The following is a 22,757-nucleotide window of genomic DNA, read 5'->3' as shown; positions in this document are numbered from 1 at the left end:
ATGATCTCATGGTTTGTGAGTTCAAGCCCCGGATCAGGCTCTGCACTGGAAGCATGGAGCCTGCCTGGGATTCTCTCTCTCCCTCTTTCTGCCCCTCCTCTGCTCTGTCTCTAAAAATAAATAAACTTAAAAACCTTTTTTTTAAAAATACAGGTGAAAAAAATACAGGTGCAAGAGGTCATGATTAATAGAGCTAATGGGTATGGGATTCAAAGCACAGGAAAAGGGTTAAGCTTTGATTAGGAATAAGGAGATTTTCCACTAAGTCAGGAAGCAAGAGGGTAGACAGGTACCTAGTTCTACTAAGAACTTCACTATTACATAATGGTGGCACAATGGTGGTATTCACACTGTGATTTAAAAAGTTACTTGATAAATTGTAGAGTTAAAACTGGTCAGTACTATAATTAGAATGATACAGAGAATATTAGCAGGGCCCCTGCACAAGGATGACAAATTCATGAAGCGTTCCATGTTTAAGAAAAGAAAGAAAAACTGGTTAAAATGGTAACTTTTTGTATTATATATAGCTTAACACAATAAAAAACTACAAAACCTACTTGATTACTACTCATTTTCCATATTCTAATAGCACCGACCATTACATTTCATGGCTAGCTCAAGTTCACTTTTATCTCACTAACTACTTTAGATATCACATAAGACAAGTCCTATTTAAAATTTCTTGTGTCCAGGGCACCTGGGTGGCTCAGTTGGTTAAGCATCGGATTCTTGGTTTTGGCTCAGGTCATGATCTCAGGGTTCATGGGAAAGAGCCCTGCACTGGGCTCTGTGCTGACAGCGTGGAGCCTGCTTGGGATTCCCCTTCTCCCTCTCTCTCTGCCCCTCCCCCCAACTCACTCGCTCTCATTCTTTCAAAATAAATAAATATTTAAAACTTTTTGTGGCCAAGGGAAGATGAAGGAGTAGGAGGACCTTGAGCTCACCTTGTCCCATGGACACATTGAGGCAGCAGCTACATGTATTGGAAACTAATTCTGAAAATGACCTGAAGACTGGCAGAAAAGATCTTCCACGGCTAGTTGTAGATAGACCACATCAAAAAGGGTAGGAGGAATGGAGATATGGTTGGAAACCAAACCCCCAGTACAAATGACCACAAATAGAAGGGACATCACAAGCACAGAGGAGCAAGGCAATTAATCAGATCCCACACCAGGGACCCCTGGCCCTGAAGGCCTGCACTGGGAAGGTAAGTCTCCATACATCTTGCTTTGTAAATAAGTGGGGCTAAGGGGCGCCTGGGTGGCTCAGTTGGTTGGGCAGCTGACTTCGGCTCAGGTCATGATCTCACAGTTTGTGGGTTCGAGCCCCATGTCGGGCTCTGTGCTGACAGCTCAGAACCTGAAGCCTGCTTCGGGTTCTGTGTTTCCCTCTCTCTCTGACCCTCCCCTGCTCACACTCTGTGTCTCTATCTCAAAAATAAATAAACATTAAAAAAAGTTATAAAAAAAAAAAAAGAAAAGAAAAGAAGTGGGGCTTAACTCCGGGAGAGCAAGAAGGAAATAGGAAAAAGAAAATGAATCCCTACCCTCAAAGAATCAGCACACTAAATGACTTAGCCTGAAATACAGAAGCAGCAGTTTGAAAAGTACCTGGGGTATATATGAAGGAAATTTACTCACCAATTTTAGGACATGTGCTGGAGGGGCAGGGATCTGCAGACTTCTCTGGGAACAAAAGTGCTAGTGGGTACCATTTTTATCTTGCCCACCCCTAGCCTACATATTCAGTCACTTGTGGAAGCCAGTTCACACACTCTCCATCTACCTTGTTAGTGCCACATGTCTGGCTCTGGCATTCCTCTTTAGACCTGCCCCACTTAACACACACACCTTGGCAGGTGCCCCTGCAAAGTGGCTTCTGCCCCACCACACTTGGCAGGCAGCTCCAGTTGGAACTAGCACCCTTCCAAAATGAATTCTGCCCTAGGGTGGGGAGGAGATAACCACATACAACAGCATGCCTGCAGTTCCTAAAGGCAGGCCTCTTAGCTGACTGCACTGACAGCCAGCGCCAGCACTACCCTTCCCTGCATCTGTAGCTATCACAGCACCTGGCTGTAAACAACCAGGTTTAGGGCCAGACCCACCCACCAACAAGCCCATGAGGGCTGCAGCAGGGCCTCTCAACAGTGTAGGAAGCAAACCCTGTCTAGTGCACTTGCAGTAGGTGAATTGGTTATTGAAACCAGTTGGGGTGAGGGCCAGCCCCACCCACCAGCATGCCCACAGCAATCACAGCACATCCACAACAGGAGGGCACATGTAGCTCATATAGGGAGCACTTGGTTCTGGTGTACAGGGTAACTGTACTACAGGGCACCATGAGGCCTCTCCTATACAAGGCCACTACTTTCAAGACCAGGAAAAAAAAAAAAAAAGACCAGAAGATGTAGGTGACCTACATGACCACAAAGAAACAAACACAGAAATAGACAAAATGAGGAGACAGAGGACTGTGTCCCAAATAAAAGAACAAGCCAAAATCACAGAAAAAGAGCTAACAAAATGGGCATAAGCAATATGCCCGATAAAGAGTTCAAAGCAATGGTCATAAAAGTACTCACTGGTGGTGATGCATGGGGGCATGTGTACCCCAATGTTTATAGCAGCGCTTTCAACAATAGCCAAATTATGGAAGGAGCCTAAATACCCATCAACTGATGAATGGATAAAGAAGATGTGGTTTATATATTCAATGGAATACTACTTGGCAATGAGAAAGAATGAAATCATGCCATTTGCAGTAACGTGGATGGAACTGGAAGGTATTATGCTGAGTGAAATAAGCCAGTCAGAGAAGGACAGATATCATATGTTTTTACTCATATGTGGATCTTGAGAAACTGAACAGAAGACCATGGGGGAAGGGAAAGGGAAAAAATAGATACAAACAGAGAGGGAGGAAGGCAAACCACAAGAGACTATTAAATACAGAGAACAAACTAAGGGTGGGGGGGAGGTGGGGGACAGGAGAAAATGGGTGATGGGCATTGAGGAGAGCACCTATTGGAATGAGCACTGGGTATTGGATGTAAGCCAATTTGACAATAAATTATATTCACAAATAAATAAATAAAAGTACTCACTGGACTTGAAAAGAAGGTGGATGAACTCAGAGAGAACTTCAAAAAAGAGATAAAAACTATCCAAAAGAACCAGACAGAGGTAAAGAACACAATAACTGAATTAAAAAATGCATTAGAGGGAATAAACAGCAGACTGGGAGACACAGAAGAATGGTTCAGCAATCTGGAAGACAGGATAATATAAAGCAACAAAGCTGAATAGCAGAAAGATAAAAGAATAATAAAAAAAGAGAACAGCTTGGGGTACCTGGCTGGCTCAGTTGCAAGAGCATGCAACCCTTGATCTCAGGGTCAAGAGTTCAAGTGCCACATTGTTTTACTTAAAAATAAAATATTTTTAAAAAAGAGAACGGCTTAAGGGACCTCTATGACATCATCAAGCATAATAATGTTTGCATTACAGGGATCCCAGAAGGAGAAGACAGAAAGAAGGGGGAAGAAAAAATTATTTGAAGAAAAAATAGCTGAAAACTTCTCTAATATGGGGAAGGAAACTGACATCCATGTCCAGAAAGCACAGAAAACCCAAAACAAGATGAATCCAAGTAGGTCTACACAAAAACATATAATTAAAATGGCAGAAATTAATAATAGAGAAATTTAAAAGCAGCAAGAGAAAACAGTTACATACTAGGGAAGCCCAGTAAGGCTACCAGCTGAGTTTTTCAGCAGAGACTTTGCAGACCAGAAGGGAGAGTGGCATGATATATTCAAAGTGCTGAAAGAAAAAAAAAACAGCAACCAAAATACTCTACCAGGTAAGGTTAGCAACAGAATTGAAGAGCAGATAAAGAGTTTCTGAGACAAAAAAAAAAGTTACAGAGGTTCATCACCACTAAACCAAACTTAGAGTAAATGATAAGGGCATTCTTTATTTTATTTTTTAAAAGTTTATTTATTTTGGGGCGCCTGGATGGCTCAGTCAGTTGGGCTGAGGTCATGATCTCGCAATCCGTGAGTTCCAGCCCCACGTCGGGCTCTGTGCTGACAGCTCAGAGCCTGGAGCCTGTTTCAGATTCTGTGTCTCCCTCTCTCTCTGGCCCTCCCCCATTCACGCTCTGTCTCTCTGTCTCAAAAATAAATAAATGTTAAAAAAAGAGAAAGTTTATTTATTTTGAGAGAGAGAGAGAGAGAGAGCAGGGGAGGGGCAGAGAGAGAGGGACAGAGAAAGAATACCAAGGAGGCTCTGCATTGCCAGCACAGCCCAATGTGGGGCTCAAACTCACCAATAGTGAGATCATGAAGGGGCATTCTTTAAGTGGAAAAAGGCCATAACTAGAAGTAAGAAAATTATGAAATGAGGAAATTTCAATGGTGAAAGCAAAAATGCAGTAAAGGCATTAGATTAATCACTTATAAAGCCAGCATGGAAGTTAAAACACAAAAGAAGTAAAATCAATTATATCTACAAAAATTAGTCAAGGGATATACAAAATCTTAAAAACAAGGTAACATAGAATGTCATAATCCACCCACAACACTAGACAAATCCATCAAACCACAAGGGAAGAGAAGAAGAAAATATAGATCAGAGAAGACCTACAAAAACAACCAGAAAAAAAAATAACAAAATGGCACTAAGTACATACCTATCAGTAACTACTCTAACTGAACTAAATGTTCTAATCAAAAAACATATCATGGAGCACCTGAGTGGCTCAGTTGGTTAAGCATCTGACTCTTTAAATTTTTTTTTTAATGTTTACTTATTTTTGAGAAAGAGAGCGTGAGCAGGGGAGGGGCAGAGAGAGGGGGAGACATAGAATCTGAAGCAGGCTCCAGGCTCTGAGCTGTCAGCACAGAGCCCAATGTGGGGCTCAGACCCTTAAACCATCAAACTGAGAGATCATGACCTGAGCTGAAGTCGGATGCTTAACCAACTGAGCCACCCAAGGTGTCCAAGCGTCTGTCTGACAATTGATTTTGGCTGAGGTCATGATCTCAGGATTGTGAGATTAAGCCCCGCCTTTGGGCTCTGTGCTGGATGTGGAGACTGTTTAAGATTCTCTCTTTCTCTCTCCCTCTCTCTCTCTGCCCCTCCCCCGTTTGTGTGTGCTCTCTTGTGCTCTTTCTCTCTCTCTAAAAAAAATATGGTGACTGAATGGATAAAAAACAAGAACAATCTATGTGCTGCCTACAAAAGGTTCATTTCAGACCTAAAGAAACACACAGACTGAAAGTGAAGGAATGGAAAATGTATTCCATGAAAATGAAGGCAGGAAAAATAGCCAGGTATACTTATATTGGAGAAAACAGACTTAAAACAGAAGACTGTAGCAAGAGACAAAGAAGGGCATTACATAATGATTAAAGGATAAATTTAACAATACAATTATAAATATTATAAATACACACCCAACATAGGAGCACTGAAATAAATGAGGCAAATATTAACAGATATAGAGAGAGACACTGACAATAATGCAATAATAGTAGGAGACTTTAACATCCCACTGACATCAATGGGTAGATCATCGAGACATAAAATCAATAAAAAAAATTGTGGTTTTGAATGACACATTAGACCAGACAGACCTAACAGATACATATGGGACACTCTATCCAAAAAACCCAGCTGAATACACATTTTTTTCAAGTGCACGTGGAACATTCTCCTCAATAGATCATAAATTAGGTTATAAAACAAGTCTCAAAACTTAAGAAGATTGGAATCATATCAGGCATCTTTTCATCACAATGCAATGAAACTAGAAATCAATTACAAGAAAAAAAAAACAGAAAAAACACAAATGCATGGGGCCTAAAACAACCAATGGGTCAACAAATAAATCAAAAAGGAAATTAAAGAATACATGGAGACAATGAAAACAGAAAAATAACAGTCCAAAATCTTTGGGACACCACAAAAGCAGTCCTACGACCTAAATGTGAGACATAAAACCACAAATCTAAAAGAAAATACATACAGTAATCTCCTGGACATTGGCCATAGCAACATATTTATACATATGTATCCTCAGGCAAAGGAAATTAAATAAAAAATAAACTAATGGGACTATACCAAAATAAAAAGCTTTTGCTTAGGGAAAGAAATCATCAACAAAACAAAAAGGCAACCTAACTGAATAGAAGATATTTGCAAATCACATTATCTAACAAAGGGATAATATCCAAAATATATAAAGAACATATAACTCAACACCAAAAAACCCCCAAATAATCCAATTAAAAAATGGGCAGAGAAACTGAATAGACATTTTTCCAAAGAAGACATACGGGTGGCCAATAGACATATGAAAAGATGCTCCATATCACTAATCATCACAGAAATACAAATCAAAACCAGAATGAGATATTGACTCACACCTGTCAGAATGGCTTGAATCAAAAAGACAAGAAATAACAAGTGTTGACAAAGATGTGAAGACAAGGGAACCCTTGTGCACTGTTGGTGTGGACATGTAAATTTGTGCAACACTATGGAAAACAGTATGCAGATGCCTCAAAAAATTAATATTGGAAATCTCATATGACCCAAGAATTACACTACTATTTACCCAAAGAAAATGAAAACATTAGAAAAGATATATGCATTCCTATAAAATGAACTACTGGGACCTCATCAAAATAAAAAGCTTCTGCACAGCGAAGGAAACAATCAGCAAAACTGAAAGGCAACCAACAGAATGGGAGAAGATATTTTCACACGACATATCAGATAAAGGGTTAGTATCCAAAATCTACAAAGAACTTATCAAACTCAACACCTAAAAAACAAATAATCCAGTGAAGAAATGGGCAAAAGACATGAATAGACACTCCTCCGAAGAAGACATCCATGTGGTCAACCGACACATGAAAAAATGCTCAACATCACTCATCATCAGGGAAATACAAACCAAAACCACGATGAGATACCACCTTACACCTGTCAGCATGTAACATTAACAACTCTGGCAACAACAGATGTTGGCGAGGATGCAGAGAAAGAGGATCTCTTTTGCATCTTTGGTGGGAATGCAAGCTGGTGCAGCCACTCTGGAAAACAGTATGGAGGTTCCTCAAAAAACTAAAAATAGAACTACCCTATGACCCAGCAATTGCACTACTAAGTATTTATCCAAGGGATACAGGTGTGCTGCTTCCAAGGGACACATGCACCCCCATGTTTATAGCAGCACTATCAACAATAGCCAAAGTATGGAAAGAGCCCAAATGTCCATCGATGGATGAATGGATAAAGAAAATGTGGTAGATATACACACACACACACACACACACACACACACACACAATGGAGTATTACTCGGCAATCAAAAAGAATGAAATCTTGCCATTTGCAACTACGTGGATGGAACTGGAGGGTATTATGCTAAGTGAAATTAGAGAAAGACAAAAATCATATGACTTCACTCATATGAGAATTTTAAGAGACAAAACAGATGAACATAAGGGAAGGGAAACAAAAATTATATAAAAACAGGGAGGAGGACAAAACAAAAGAGACTCATAAATATGGAAAACAAACTGAGGATTGCTGGAGGGGTTATGGGAGGGGGGATGAGCTAAATGGGTAAGGGGCGTTAAGGAATCTACTCCTGAAATCATTGCTTCACTATATACTAATTTGGATGTAAATCTTAAAAAATAAAAAATAAAGTTAAATTAAAAAAAAAAGAAAAGATATATGCATTCCTATTTATTGCAGAGATATTCATAATAGCCAAGATATAGAAGCAACCCACATGTCCATTGATAGATGAATGGATATAAAAGATATGACATGTATATACACGTGTGCGTGTGCGCGCGCGCACACACACACACACACACACACACACACACACACACACACCGAACTATTACTCATCCATGAAAAAGAATGAAATTTTGCCATTTGTGGTAACATGGGTGGAACTAGAGGGTATTATGCTAAGTGAAATAAGTCAGACAGAGAAGGATAAATACCACATGATTTCACTTATATGTGGAATCTAAAATTTTTTTTTAACGTTTATTTATTTTTGAGACAGAGAGAGACAAAGCATGAACGGGGGAGGGTCAGAGAGAGGGAGACACAGAATCTGAAACAGGCTCCAGGCTCTGAGCTGTCAGCACAGAGCCCGACGTGGGGCTCAAACTCACGGACCGCGAGGTCATGACCTGAGCCGAAGTCGGCCTCTTAACCGACTGAGCCACCCAGGTGCCCCACTTATATGTGGAATCTAAAAAACACACCAACAAACAAACAGAAACAGACTCAGAAATACAGAGAACAGGGGCGCCTGGGTGACTCAGTCAGTTAAGTGTCTGACTTTAGCTCGGGTCATGACCTCGTAGTTCATGGGTTAGAGCCCCATGTTGGCCTTGTGCTGACAGCTCAGAGCCTGGAGTCTGCTTCAGATTCTGTGTCTCTCTCTCTCTCTTTCTGCCCCTCCCTCACTTGCACTCTCTTTCTCTCAAAAATAAACATTAAAAATATTGTTTTTAAAAAGAAATACAGATAACAAACTGGTAGTTGCCAGAGGGAAGGGATGATGGGCAATAGGTGAAGGAGATTAAGAGAAACAAACTTTCGGTTATAAAACAAATAAGTCACAGAAATGAAAAGTAGAGCATAGGGTATATAGTCAAAATATTGTAATAACATTGTGTGGTGATAGATGGTGAATACCCTTATCATGCTGAGCACTGAGTAATGGATGGAATTGTGAAATCACTATGTTGTACACCTGAAAGCAATACGACATTGTATATCCATTGTACTTAGATAATAAAGAATATATAAATAAGAATTCTTGCGACCATTGAAAAAGATATTCTACTTTATCTATAGTTAGTTTATCCCTACTTAATAAAATAAGCCGAAGATCTTACCATTTGAAATACATCAGAGCCTTCATCAAAATCTACCATAGCAAAAAATATCCTGTTGGTAAATGCACTGGAGTATCGCCAGGAGTTTGCCAGGATCTGAAATTCTTCATCAGCTTGCCTAGATACAAGCAGATTTGTGAAGATAAAACATAAAACATTTTTAAAAGCAATCTAGTTTGTCAGCAGTAAAACAGAGCCAAAGAAGCCATAGCAGTTTTTCCAAAGGGGGGGGAAATATTTTTAAGAGAGAAAGAGAGGGGAGGAAAGGAAGAGAGAGAGAGAGAGAGCGAGCAGTAAGGCTCTGCTGACAGGGTTAGGACAAACCTTGGAAAAAATTGCCACTGTTTTGTCATGAGAGAAGGCTTATCCTAAGTGCTAGGGATTTCAACAGAAAGTAGTTACTCAACTCAGCTTCATACTTTGTGCCTGTTTCTTATTTCAAAGCTCTTTAAGTAGTCACTGGAAAAATACAGCTAAGTGTACAACAACTTTTTTAATACTCTAAATTACTTAAGTGTTTAAAGACAAGGTTTAAGTATTTCCAGAGAAAGAAGGCTATAATAGTAATCCATTTTATAAATCTAATGTGTAACATGCTAGTCAGTAAATAAAAATACAGTCATAGGAATTATTAGGGTGAAAGATAAGAAGAATCTAGGGAATTGAGATTAAGTGAAACCTCAAGTCACGTTTGACTTTTCCCTTATTGCCCAAATGTTTTCGGTTTCCAAGATCTGATCATTCTTCATTTGCAATTATCTTTTAACTCCATCCCTTCTAATTAACTTTCATTGCCACCAGCTAAAGTCAGATCCTTAATATTGGACATTAGAATATTAAAATACTGACTCTAGTTTCTCCTTCTCCAATCCTTCTTCTTACACTGCAATATACATCAGTCTTCCTAAATTACTACTTTCCTGAAACTCCTACTCTTCTCAGAAACCACTATTGCTTTTCTACTACCTTAGAACAGTCTCTAAGCTTTCACTGGTCATTCAAGATTCTTTATCATCTAGTCCTAATAAGGCATCTAGCTTTTATGTAGCCTTACTACTAGTCAATCCAAAACAGGACTTCTTAATTCCAGCACTTTATTTGCCACTATCTCTGTACCCTTGCACACATTTTTATTTCTAACCAAAATATCCTACTTGTATCTAAATCTGATCCATCTGTCTAGCCTTAATACAAATCCTTTCTTCTTCAGGCCAATCCCAATCTTCCTATTTTAAGTCCTTCCTGAAATCTTGTAGTATTTATTATGTACATAATCCATTTGCTACTTAATTATAAATTGCCTTATATTATCAGCTAAATTTTCACGTGTGGAATTCATTTCCCTAGCCATATTATAAGGATAGGCATCTTACACTTCTCATCCTGATAGCACCAAATATATAGTATTATACACATTGCTGTTAACTTTTATTTTTTGAATGAGTTTAGGAAAATGTGAGCTAATATTAAATTTGGTACTATAGAAAGTAAGATACTAATAAACACTTGTCATTAATTTGCATTTAATACAGAATTATGAAGGAGTTTGTGTTTGTTTCCTGATTTTTTTATGTACTCTTGATTGCTGAGTAAATTATTGAACTAAGAGTGATTTTAGGGGACGCCTGGACAGCTCAGCCGGTTGAGCATCTGACTTCAGCTCAGGTCATGATCTCGCAGTTCGTGAGTTTGAGCCCCACGTCGGGCTCTGTGCTGACAGTTCGGAGCCTGGAGCCTGCTTTGGATTCTGTCTCCCTTTCTCTCTGCCCCTCCCCCACTCACACGTGGTCTCTCTCTCTCTCTCTCTAAAATAAATAAACATAAAGGAAAAAAGTGATTTTAGGGGCACCTGGGTGGCTCAGTCGGTTGGGCATCTGACTTCAGCTCAAGTCATGATCTCGCGATTCATGGGTTCAAGTCCTGCATTGGGCTCTGTGCCTAATTCAGGTTCTGTGTCTCCCTCTCTCTGCCCCTCCCCTGTTCACACTGTCTCTCTCTCTCTCAAAAATAAATAAAAAACATTTAAAAATTTTTAAAAAAGAGGGCTGCCTGGGTGGCTCAGTCGGTTGAGCGTCTGACTTCAGCTCAGGTCATGATCTCATGATCCATGAGTTTGAGTCCTGCGTCAGGCTCTGTGCGGACAGGTCAGAGCCTGGAGCCTGCTTCCAATTCTGTGTCTCCCTCTCTCTCTGCCCCTCCCCTGCTCATGCTCTGTCTCTCTCACTCTCAAAAATGAATAAATGTTAAAAATTTTTTTTTCTTCAAAGACATCCAGATGGCCAACCGACACATGAAAAGATGCTCAACTTCACTCATCATCAGGGAAATACAAATGAGATACCACCTTACACCTGTCAGAATGGCTAACATTAACAACTCAGGCAACAACAGATGTTGGCGAGGATGCAGAGAAAGAGGATCTCTTTTACATCATTGGTGGGAATGCAAGCTCATGCAGCCACTCTGGAAAACAGTATGGAGGTTCCTCAAAACTAAAAATAGAACTACCCTAGTTGCACTACTAGGCATTTATCCAAGGGATACAGGTGTGCTGTTTCCAAGGGACACATGCACCCCCGTGTTTATAGCAGCACTATCAACAATAACCAAAGTATGGAAAGAGCCCAAATGTCCATCGATGGATGAATGGATAAAGAAGATGTGGTATATATATACAATGGAGTATTACTTGGCAATCAAAAAGAATGAAATCTTGCCATTTGCAACTACGTGGATGGAACTGGAGGGTATTATGCTAAGTGAAATTAGTCAGAGAAAGGCAAAAATCTTATGACTTCACTCATATGAGGACTTTATGAGACAAAACAGATGAACATAAGGGAAGGGAAACAAAAATAATATAAAAACAGGGAGGACAAAGCATAAGAGACTCATAAATATGGAGAACAAACAGAGGGTTACTGGAGGGGTTGTGGGAGGGGGGATGGGCTAAATGTGTAATGGGCACTAAGGAATCTACTCCTGAAACATGGTTGCACTATATGCTAACTAATTTGGATGTAAATTAAAAAAATGAAAGAAAATAAAATTTTAAAAAAGGAGTGATTTTAGATTTTATGTTTATTCATAACATCTCTTCAAATATAAGTACTACCCATAGTACCAATTACCTTGACTATCTCTTAACTCTAGGGAGAAAATCCTTTAAGAAAAGATAGAAGTCTTGGGGTAGCATAATGTATACTCTAAAAAAAAAAAATTGTCTATTCCTTCACATAGGCCCAGGGTGTCAGAATTTGGAAAGCCTTCAAGATTTTATTAAATTAGTTCGTCACAGGGTAGCTTTGTCATTTCATTTAAAGTGAATTCCCAGACCACACACACTGATCTCAAATATAAGTTAAAAAAAAACACCAAAAAGCTAAAGCTGTTCTATTTTTCAGTACCCACTATTTGTACTTTTGTTTAAAGAAATATAGTCCTTTTGTTTAAAGTCCTTTTGTTTAAAGAAATATCAATCTTTGTTCCTAAGATCATTCAGAAACAGGAAAATAAAATCAATACACCATTGTTTGATGAAAGTTTAACTGAGATTAGTCGCCATTTCCACGGTTTATAATCACAACAAAACAATCTAGAAAAAAGAAAACATCTCTAAATCATACATCTTTATTTTCTAAAAATGTTCTCTTGTAATTCCAAATTTGGATATAGCTACCATTATTGCATTAATAATTATCTCTACTTTTGGGTAAACCAGTTAAAAATTTTGGAACTTGTTTCTTCATAAATGAGAGAATACTTGCTTTACTTACCTTCTGGGGGTGTTGTATAAAATAAGAGTATGAAATTGAAAGCACTTACAAATGATAAAATACTACATCAATGCTACTAGCATACATTTGTATAAGTGACACCAATTTATAAGACGATTATTCAACTTTTACATTATTCCTATCATGGCTACCAGAATACTTTATCCTTGTTTTTTGTTCCCCCCACTAATGTGGGAAACTAAGAAATACTGTAAAAGGGCAGTAGTATTATGTGTTACTACAGACATCCTAAGTAAGATACAGACATTAATTGTTTATGTACCCACAGAACCAATTTGGTTCTTCTGGGATTGAGAAATGGTTAAAATCTTATGTTATTTAATTTTAAAGTATAGTTGAAAGTTCATACTTGCACACAACACACTGTCTGTGAAGTTGGAGAGCAGTGAACATGACAATAACGGAGTAGTTTCTTGGTGGGGCTTTAACAAGGCGACGAAACTTGTCTCCATTCATTCTTATTACGGGTCTTTTATTGGTCCACTCCATCAGTTGACTAACCTTTTCTGATAACACCATCTAAAAAAAAGGGAGGAGCATAGTGTTAATGCTCTCAACTTGTCATCTGAAGTTCCTTTGAACTAAGCAACTTAAAACCAAGACTAACAAGCAGAGGTACGTAGAAAATGTGAAAGACAGAAAAATAGAATCTACTAATTGGAGCTGATTATGATAATTATTCTTAAAATTCTATTATTTCATAATAAGATTTAGTAAGATACTACACTGTTGATGTGAATTACTTATTATTTACTCATAAATAAAATATAAAATCATAAAACCTTTCATTTACCAAAGATTCCAAAGAATGTTGAGTTAAACCAACCAGCTACTTTTTGTATAAGATGTTGCTTCTCAAAACCAAAACAAAACAAAACACACCTATAAAGAAACTGGAGTAGTTAAAACAATCTCAAAAACAAAGAACAAAATCGGAAGAGTCACTCTACCTGATTTTAAGGCTTACTATATAGCTACAGTAAGCAAGGCAGGGTGCTACTGATAAAAAAGAATAGATACATAGATCAATGGCATAGAAACAAGAACCCAAAAATAGACCTATAATAAGTATAGCCAACTGATTTTTCACAAAGGTGCAAAAACAACTCAGTAAAGGAAGGAGAGCCTTTTCAGCAAACAGTGCTGGAGCAACTGGACATCCATAGTAAAAACCACAAACCTCGAACTAAACTTCACACTTTATACAAAAAACTTAAATTGGATCACATGCTTAAATATAAAAATTAAAACTATAAAAAATCTTAGGAAGGGGTGCCTGGGTGGTTCAGTCAGTTAAGTGTCCAACTTTAACTCTGGTCATGATCTCGCAGTTCATGAGTTCAAGCCCCGCGTTTGGCTCCGTGCTGACAGATTGGAGCCTGGAGCCTGCTTCAGATTCTGTGTCTCCCTCTCTCTCTGACCCTCCCCCGTTCATGCTGTCTCTCTCTGTCTCAAAAATAAATAAATGTTTAAAAAAAAATTAAAAAAAAAAAAAGATTGCTCTCGCTATTTGGGGTTTTTTATGGTTCCATACAAATTTTAGGATTGTTTTTTCTAGTTATGTGATAAATGTTGTCGGTATTTTGACAGGGATTGCATTAAATCTGTAGTTGCTTTGTGTAGTTTGGACATTTTAACAGTATTTCTTCTTCCAGTCTATGAGCATGGGATATCTTTCCATTTATTTGTGTCATCTCCAATTTCATTCATCAATGTTTTATAGTTTTTAAAGTAGAGGTCCTAGATACTTCTTTCACTAGCCCTCTGTCTTCTCTAGTATGTGGTTTTATAATGGAACTTCTCTTTTCACATTTGAGTTGAAAGCTTTCATTTTTTATTTTAATTTTGTAACTTATTTTTCATTTTTGAGCGAGAGTACGTGAGTGGTGAAGATGGGCAGAGCAGGGGAGAGAGAGAATCCTAACCAGGCTCCATGCTCAGTGTGGAGCCTGATGCAGGGCTTGACCCCGTGACCCTAGTATCATGACCTGCGCCAAAATCAGGAGTCAGATGCTCAACCACTGAGCCACTCAGGCTCCCTGAGTTGAAAGATTTCTTGATCAGTGTAAAATCTCTAGTACTGAAGAAACTTCTTCCTTAGGGTACCTTTTATCCATTGTCTATAGCCCATTGTTTGGGTATTGAAAGCTATGGCTCAGAAATAAAAATTTTGTTTTTCTACAGCATCTACACTAAGTCCCACTATACACTCCCCAGATACCCTTTATTTTCCAAAGACATAACCTTCAAAAGTAAAGAATTAAAATGTTGCCCATGCCCTTCATGCCCTTCATTCCCTTCTATTTATTAATATTTTATAGTTATTGGTAAGATCCACAAAGAACTATAGTACAGAAAGTAGGTGGTTTATCAAATGAATTATTCAGAAACTACAAAAAGCAATTGATTTGGAAACAACTATTGCAAATAATTTTTCCACTAACAGTTTTACAAAACATTTAAGAAAACATATCCATTCACAGTTTTTAATTTGTATTAAATACATTTATTCACAACAAAATACAGGGTTGTTATGGAAAAAACTAAATTCATAAGGAAAGACTTTTACAATCAAGTAATTTTCCTCCTTCTTGAACTACACTATATTCTATTCAAATAAAACAAAAAAAAAGGAGCAATATTATTCACAATTAAAATATTTACCAACAAAGTTAAGTAAGCTTGAACTCTCTCTTCTCTGGAAACATTTTAATTAGTATGGCCACAAAATAATCCCACTAACAGGAAGTCAATTAATATCTCTAATCCTGTTAGTAATAATCAAGTATGATGAATATTTTAGGGCTACGAAGGATTAAGAGAGCCAAGAAAAGGCAGCGACACAACAGTTTCATTTCACTCTACCTGCTTGCATAATATTTATCTAAGTTAGTTCTAGTAAATTAGACTAAGTCTTAACAACTACAAATTCTCCTACTGTCCCTGAATCTCTCTCACGAAAAATAGCATATGGGAATCCATTATCATTTAAAACTAAAATCTGATCCTGCCGTTAAGATTTCTTCTGAATTTCAGAAGTAATAAAGCTAAACATCACCAGTCTGAATTCCTCTCAAATGCACCTCCCTTTCCCACAAAGCTTATTTGACTGTATCTGTGTTCTAGACCATTAGGGTTTATTCATAACATTTCTTGATATTTTCAGCTTTTTGTTAATCATCCACTAGTTTTCAGACATTAGTGAAATAAAATTCCTGGTTAAGGAATACATTTCCAACTCCATCACTAAATTAAGAGATTGAACAGATCTGGAAACATATCTGGAAGATAATGACTGAAGGAAAGAGACAATAAGCAGAGAAGAGAGCTTTTTTTTTTTTTGAGAGAGGGAGAGTGTATGTGTGCACACAAGTGGAGAAGGGGGAGAGGAAGATGGAGAACCTTAAAGCAGCCTCCACGCCCAGCATGGAATCCAACATGGGCAGTGGGAGGGGGCCTTGACCTCAGCTCCATTTCACTATGTTGAGATCATGACCTGAGGTGAAATCAAGAGTCACATTCTTAGCCAATTGAGCCACTCAGTCACCCCTGAGAATGGAGCATTTTTTGATCCTTAAGTGTCATCTGCTCCATTCTCAGTTTACCTAATTTCTGGACAGGGGTAAAATACACCTCTGTCCCCTCTTCTTGATGTTTTAGTTTCGGGGGGTACCTCAATTTGCTTTGCAACTGCTACTAGGCCTTTGGTTCTTAGTAATAAGTTATTTTCTAAAGAATCACAAGGGTTGAGGTGCCTGGGTGGTTCAGTCGGTTAAGCGTCCGACTTTGGCTCAGGTCATGATCTCACGGTGCGTGAGTTCAAGCCCCGCGTCAGGCTCTGTGCTGAGAGCTCAGAGCCTGGAGCCTGTTTCACATTCTGTGTCTCCCTCTCTCTCTGCCCCTCCCCTATTCATGCTCTCTCTCTGTCTCAAAAATAAATATAAATAAATGTTAAAAAAAATTAAAAAAAGAATCACAAGGGTTGAGCATCTGACTTCAGCTCAGGTCATGATCTCCTGGTTCATGTTTTCGAGCCCTGCATCAGATCCTCTGTCCCCCTCTCTGCCTCCCTCTCCCTCCCCCACTCATGCTCACTAGCTCTCTTTCTCTCTCTCTCTCACAAAAATGAATAAACATTAAAAAAAGAATCACAGGGGTTTTGCACGTGGCAATTTTATGTGTCAGTTCTCAAAGTAATGTCAGAGAATGTAGAAGTTTTCCCAACAATAACCTTCCTTGTCAAAATATGTAGTACTTCTATTTTCTGAATAATATTCATAAAAATATCACAAAGATATCAACTGAAAAGTAATTTACTACCACAGAGGAACACAATCTTATTTTCTAATATTAATCTAATGTCCTCTATATGCCAGGTACAGCATTAAGCACTTTACAGCCTTCATCATTTAATTTTCACAATATGCATAGAAATAGGCATTTTTGCATTCTACCGATAAGGAAAATGAGACTAAGAGTAACTGGCTAAGGATCACTTGGATTACATTAACATATATGCTTTTTATATTTTATAAAATTTTTTGGAAAACTGAGAAAAGAGGGGAGACCTATTTGTCATCCTAGCATTATTATAATCATTTTTATTAGGCTTCAGTATGCTTTGTGCATTCATTGTTTTCCATATTTCATATTATTTCTCTGTTACAGATTCCCAGAAGTAGATCAAGATATACAGATCATTTTATCAAAGGTCATGCTTACTCATTTTTATCATGCTGCCTTCCTAAAATGACACCAGATGCAAGGACAAACAATTTTCCTTCTACTAAAGGGAGATACAATTCATCAGAAAAATAAAATAAGTCATTTCAAAAGGAAACTTTGTGGCCTAGCAGAGAGGAAAGGGTTTGGAGTCAGACCTGGGGTGAAATCCCAGCTCAGTCTCTAGAGCTGTGCTTCTTTGGGCAAGCTCACATCTCTCTGGTTCAACATCAGTTACCTCTTCCCTCATCTTTCTAAAGGGATTAATACTCTGCAGGGTTATTGTGAGAATTCTAGATAACGTATATAAACCACAGTGCCTGGCATGTAGAAGGTATTGAATAAATATTATAGAATAAGTCAATGTTCCAGTGAAAACACTGTTATGAGTGTAAATAATCAGATAAGTAGGGTAGCATTACATTTAACAACAGACAACCAGGAGGAACTTGAGAAGTGATTTTTAATTATATTACTTTAGGAAAAGTGTCTTTTTAAAAGGAACACTTAGATTATAAGACTGGACATCACCCTAAAGTTTAAAGCCACATCTACTATGATGGATAGACCTGAGATTAAAAAAAAAAAAAAAAGAGTTTGGGGGGGCCTGGGTGGCTCAGTCGGTTAAGCGTCCGGCTTCGGCTCAGGTCATGATCTCATGGTTTGTGAGTTCGAGCCCTGCGTCAGGCTCTGTGCTGACAACTCAGAGCCTAGAGCCTGCTTTGGATTCTGTGTCTCCCTCACTCTCCGCCCCTCCCTCACTCATGCTATGTCTCTCTGTCTGTCTGTCTCTGAAAAATAAATAAACATTAAAATAAATAAATAAATAATGTTTTCAAAATTGACAAAAAAAGTAAGTGTTCTGTAACAGAACACCTATATTTTTTGTTTCTAAGTAGTATCACAGTTATCTTTTTTTAAACAGCTTAAAACATCCTCAGTTACAGGGGAAAAGGGTAAAAACTAAACCATCTTTACCATCCTGTATTAATTCCTTGTTTACTGATGAGAAAATCCAACTTCAGGCTGTGAAATCTAAACAAACTGCAAGTGAAAGAACAGATTCCTGACTCTATATACACACAATTAATTAATTAACTTGATGTTTATCAAGGACCTTTTTGACATTGATGGATGCCAGGAAACAAAAATTAATTTAAAAGTATCTGTATTCAAGATGATCACAGACTATGGGAAAGACTGATATATGAACATGATTACGTGATATGCTGAATTCATCTCAATTCACCTGGGGGGACTAGGAAAAGCTTGGTTGAGGAAGAAGATAATGTTTGAGCTAAGACTTGAAGAGTAGGAATCCTCAGGTGAATGAGGGGGTGGGGTGAGAGAAAAGGAAAATACTCCAGAAGTCCAGCAAATACAGACAGTTGCGAGAAAATACAGAAATATCAAGGAAGGCAGATAATTCAGTATGACTAGTGCAATCATAGTATAGAGAGGAGCTTGGACTGAGATAAGCCTGGAACAAGCCAACCAGGGACAAGCTACAGAAGCCTTTTTATACTTTGCAAAATAGGTTTAAAAGGCTTCCAGATTTTCATGTTAGCATCTCTGGCAACACTACGAAGGATTGGTTGAAGGAAGGATGGGTTCAAAACGACCAGTTAGGCAGTATCACAACAGATTTGCAAGAGTGGTAAGGGTCTGAAAAGTGGGCATGATGGGAAGGAAGTTGGAATCTGATTCCTTTTTAAACTATTTTACTGAGATAAAATTTACATAACATAAATCCACCATGTTAATCATTTTAAAGCATAGAATTCATTGCTGATTCCTTTTCATTTATTTTTTTAATTTTTTAACGTTTATTCATTTTTGAGGGACAGAGAGAGACAGAGTGCAAGCAGGGAAGGGGCAGAGAGAGAGGGAGACACAGAATCCAAAGCAGGCTCCAGGCTCCAAGCTGTCAGCAGAGCCCGACGCGGGGCTGGAACTCACAAACTGCAAGATCATGACCTGAACCGAAGCCGGACCCTCAACCAACTGAGCCACTCAGGCTCCCCTGCTGATTCCTTTTTTAAAAAATCTATCTTCTGGGGCGCCTGGGTGGGTCAGTCGGTTAAGCCTCCGACTTCAGCTCAGGTCATGATCTCATGGTTCATCCCCCCACGTCAGGCTCCATGCTGACAGCTCAGAACCTGTAGCTTGCTTCAGATTCTGTGTCTCCCTCTCCCTGCCCCATCCCCGATCCCACTCTGTCTCTCTCTCAGTCTCTCAAAAATAAACATTAAAAAATTTTTTTAAATAAATAAATAAAATTTAAAAATCTATCTTCTGCTAGGCACTTCTTCTATTTCAGTGAAAGATTAAATGACTAAATAGAATTTAACTGGTAGAAATAGTAGTTTTAAAAAATCTTCACTTTTCTTATTTAAAAAGGAGTAAGTAGTTACTGTAGAAATTCAGACAATACCAGTATATAATGTAAAAAGTTAAAGTGTTCCCCTAATGAACAATCCCAACTACCCAGAGATAGCCACTGTTAAGATTGTTGTGTATCCTTACAAAGGTTTCTCTACACATACATATGCACTTATATGTAGGTTGGTGGGGGGGTGGTGCATAAAAGGCACCTGAAATGTAAAGTATTTCCCGGGGCACCTGGGTGGCTCAGTCGGTTGAACATCTGACTTCGGCTCAGGTCGTGATCTCACAGTTTGTGAGTTTGAGCCCCGTGTCAGGCCCTGTGCCTAGAGCCTGCTTCAGATTCTGTGTCTCCTTCTTTCTCAGCCCCTCCCCCACTCACACTCTGTCTCTCATTTGACTATGAATAAACATTAAAAAAATTTTTTTTACAGAATTTAAAAAAGTATTTCCCTGCATCTTGTTACCCATGTAAAAACAGCTTGGAATCCCCCACCCCCCAAAAAAGCCTGTTCACTTCACTATACATTTGAAAACTGTGTTTTTTTTAATTTTCTGCCAACCTAATAAGTAATTCACTTTAACTTCCTGGCTTCTTTTATCGAATAGTTCAAATATTCAGAAACAGAAAAAAATAGGCTCCTTTAAAATGTTTTTTTTTTTAATTTTTTTAATGTTTATTTATTTTTGACAGAGAGACAGAGCATGAGCGGGGAGGGGCAGAGAGAGAGGGAGACACAGAATCAGAAGCGGGCTCCAGGCTCTGAGCTGTCAGCACAGAGCCCGACGTGGGGCTCGAACTCACAGACCGCGAGATCATGACCTGAGCCGAAGTCGGACGCTCAACCGACTGAGCCACCCAGGAACCCCTAAAATAGGCTCCTTTAAATTCAGCTCAGTTGACAAGCATCTGAGACGTTTAAATGGTATTTTAAAAGTGTGTGTACAGGTGTTGTGTACTAGAGGAAGCACAAAAAAAAGTTCCTGTACTACAGGAACTAGCATAAGACTGACCTAGGATTTTAGTCCTTGTTCTGCAACAAATAACTGTGTAAGCTTAGGACTCAGTTTTCCTCATCTATAAAATTAGAGAACATAAATAATTGTTAGTAATCTTGAAATCTCTAACAGCATATGGCTCTAAGTCACAAATGTTTCAAAACACAATGTTAAAATGCCTTTGCTTGCATTGCTTAACGGTAAGTAAAGAATATTGTATGTCCTCTTCTTGCCAAAGCCAGTAAATTCCACAAAGAGGGAATCTTAGTTTTGTTCACTTACGCATATCAAGCTCCTACAACAGTACCTGGCATATTTGATATTAGTAAATGATTGAAAATGTTTTAAGAGCTTCCATCCCAGTAAATTGCTTCGAATCACTTATTTGGACAATGTCATAATCCTGGCATAGTTTTAGCTTTTCAGTTTAATTCTCACATTCCTGAAGCGAAAATGCTACAAACATATAGCTCTTAGTCGTCTAGAAAGGAGTTACATCTACGGACTGCAGAAAATCTACCCACCGACCTAAAGTCAAACTTCCCTTAGCACCTGATGGGGCCCATACTGAAAGTACTGTCAACACTCGGCAACTATGTACATGCACAGGCCTAACGAAGCCAGATTGTCATCTACCCCACCCCTCTCAGACTCTACATCCCCAGAAGACAAGAAGTTACAATTTCTTCTCTCGCGAACCCCATAACTCTTAAAAAACGGTGAAAATGGAGCCACCAAAAGACACAGAACCATTGGGGGAAAAGGAATGGGAAAGAGTACAGACCCTCTCAAGCCCCACTATTTGGGAAAAGCCCGTGTTGTCGCAAACAGCGTCCTCACCTCCTTCTTTCTTTGGGCAGAAGCTGAGGGAACCCCGTAACTGAGCAGCAGCGCCACCGCCATGTTCGCGGAGACACACCAAAGACACCAACGCGCTGCCATGTTCGCTCCTCTCCCTCTGAGAAGCTAAACTTTCTTCGGGCTCGGTCTGAGGGTCGGGCGTGAGAACAGGCGAACCAGCCCCCTGTCCCTCCTCATTGGTCCAACTTAGCCCTTTTGGGTGACCCTTCACATTACGTCACGGCGCTCTACTGCTAGACGCCCGCTAAAAGACGGTTCACTTCTAATTGGTCTCTGTTAGCCAATAGAAAAAGGATAATCTGGTGGTTTTTCATTGGTTTGCTAAGGATGATTAACCACCCCTTTGGTTTACGAAAAGCTGAGACATTTGATGGATCTTCACAGGCGCATGCGCAGTTGGGAAGCGTTGCGGGGTGTTTTTTTTTTTTTTTTTTTTTTTTCCTACTCTAATCCAAAATGGTTTAAGGTTGCTGAAACGGAGTCTTTTCCCCGCTGATTTAGAAGTCCTTGAAACCCACTTTGTTCATGTAATGTTCCAGAGAAAGTGGGCCCAGCCACGAGAATGTTAGCTATCTTATTCCTCATTATGCCTGTAAAGCTTTTCGAATCAGATGAAAATAGTAAAGGCAGGAAAGCAGAAATACACTTGATATCAATGAGGGAGATTTTTAAAATAAAGTGAGTAAGAGCTTGTTGAATACTTTCTGTGTCCCAGGAACTGTGCCTTGTCCTCTGAACAGAGTGGACGTCAAAGTTATTTAAGTTTTTTTTTCAACGTTTTTTTTTTTTTTTTTTTTTTTATTTATTTTTGAGACAGAGAGAGACAGAGCATGAACGGGGGAGGGGCAGAGAGAGAGGGAGACACAGAATCGGAAACAGGCTCCAGGCTCCGAGCCATCAGCCCAGAGCCTGACGCGGGGCTCGAACTCACGGACCGCGAGATCGTGACCTGGCTGAAGTCGGACGCTTAACCGACTGCGCCACCCAGGCGCCCCTTAAGTTTTTTTTTCATGAAAATGTTAAAGTTAACGTTCTTTATTGCT

General features: G+C 38.8%; 1 protein-coding gene and 1 pseudogene across 1 annotated transcript in view; one reads left to right on the top strand and one right to left on the bottom strand.

Annotated features, from left to right (window-relative positions):
- The window catches only part of MAGT1 (magnesium transporter 1), a 57,118-nt gene extending 35,172 nt beyond the window's left edge, over positions 1-21,946 (bottom strand). The window contains exons 1-3 of the mRNA XM_019436170.2: positions 21,694-21,946; positions 13,097-13,266; positions 8,951-9,068 (exon numbers count right to left, since the gene is read on the bottom strand). Coding sequence (XP_019291715.1) covers positions 8,951-9,068; positions 13,097-13,266; positions 21,694-21,795 — 390 coding nt within the window. The 5' untranslated portion in view covers positions 21,796-21,946. The remainder of the gene's footprint in view (positions 1-8,950; positions 9,069-13,096; positions 13,267-21,693) is intronic.
- Positions 391-480, top strand: LOC128773974 (U6 spliceosomal RNA; annotated as a pseudogene).
- Positions 21,947-22,757: the final 811 nt, after the last annotated feature.

This window comes from Panthera pardus, unplaced genomic scaffold, assembly GCF_024362965.1.
Source record: "Panthera pardus isolate Hobbes unplaced genomic scaffold, ASM2436296v1 HiC_scaffold_27, whole genome shotgun sequence".
Lineage (NCBI taxonomy): Eukaryota > Metazoa > Chordata > Mammalia > Carnivora > Felidae > Panthera > Panthera pardus.
The sequence above is the reverse complement of the archived record's forward strand: the minus strand, read 5'-3'. Positions and strand labels throughout refer to the sequence as shown.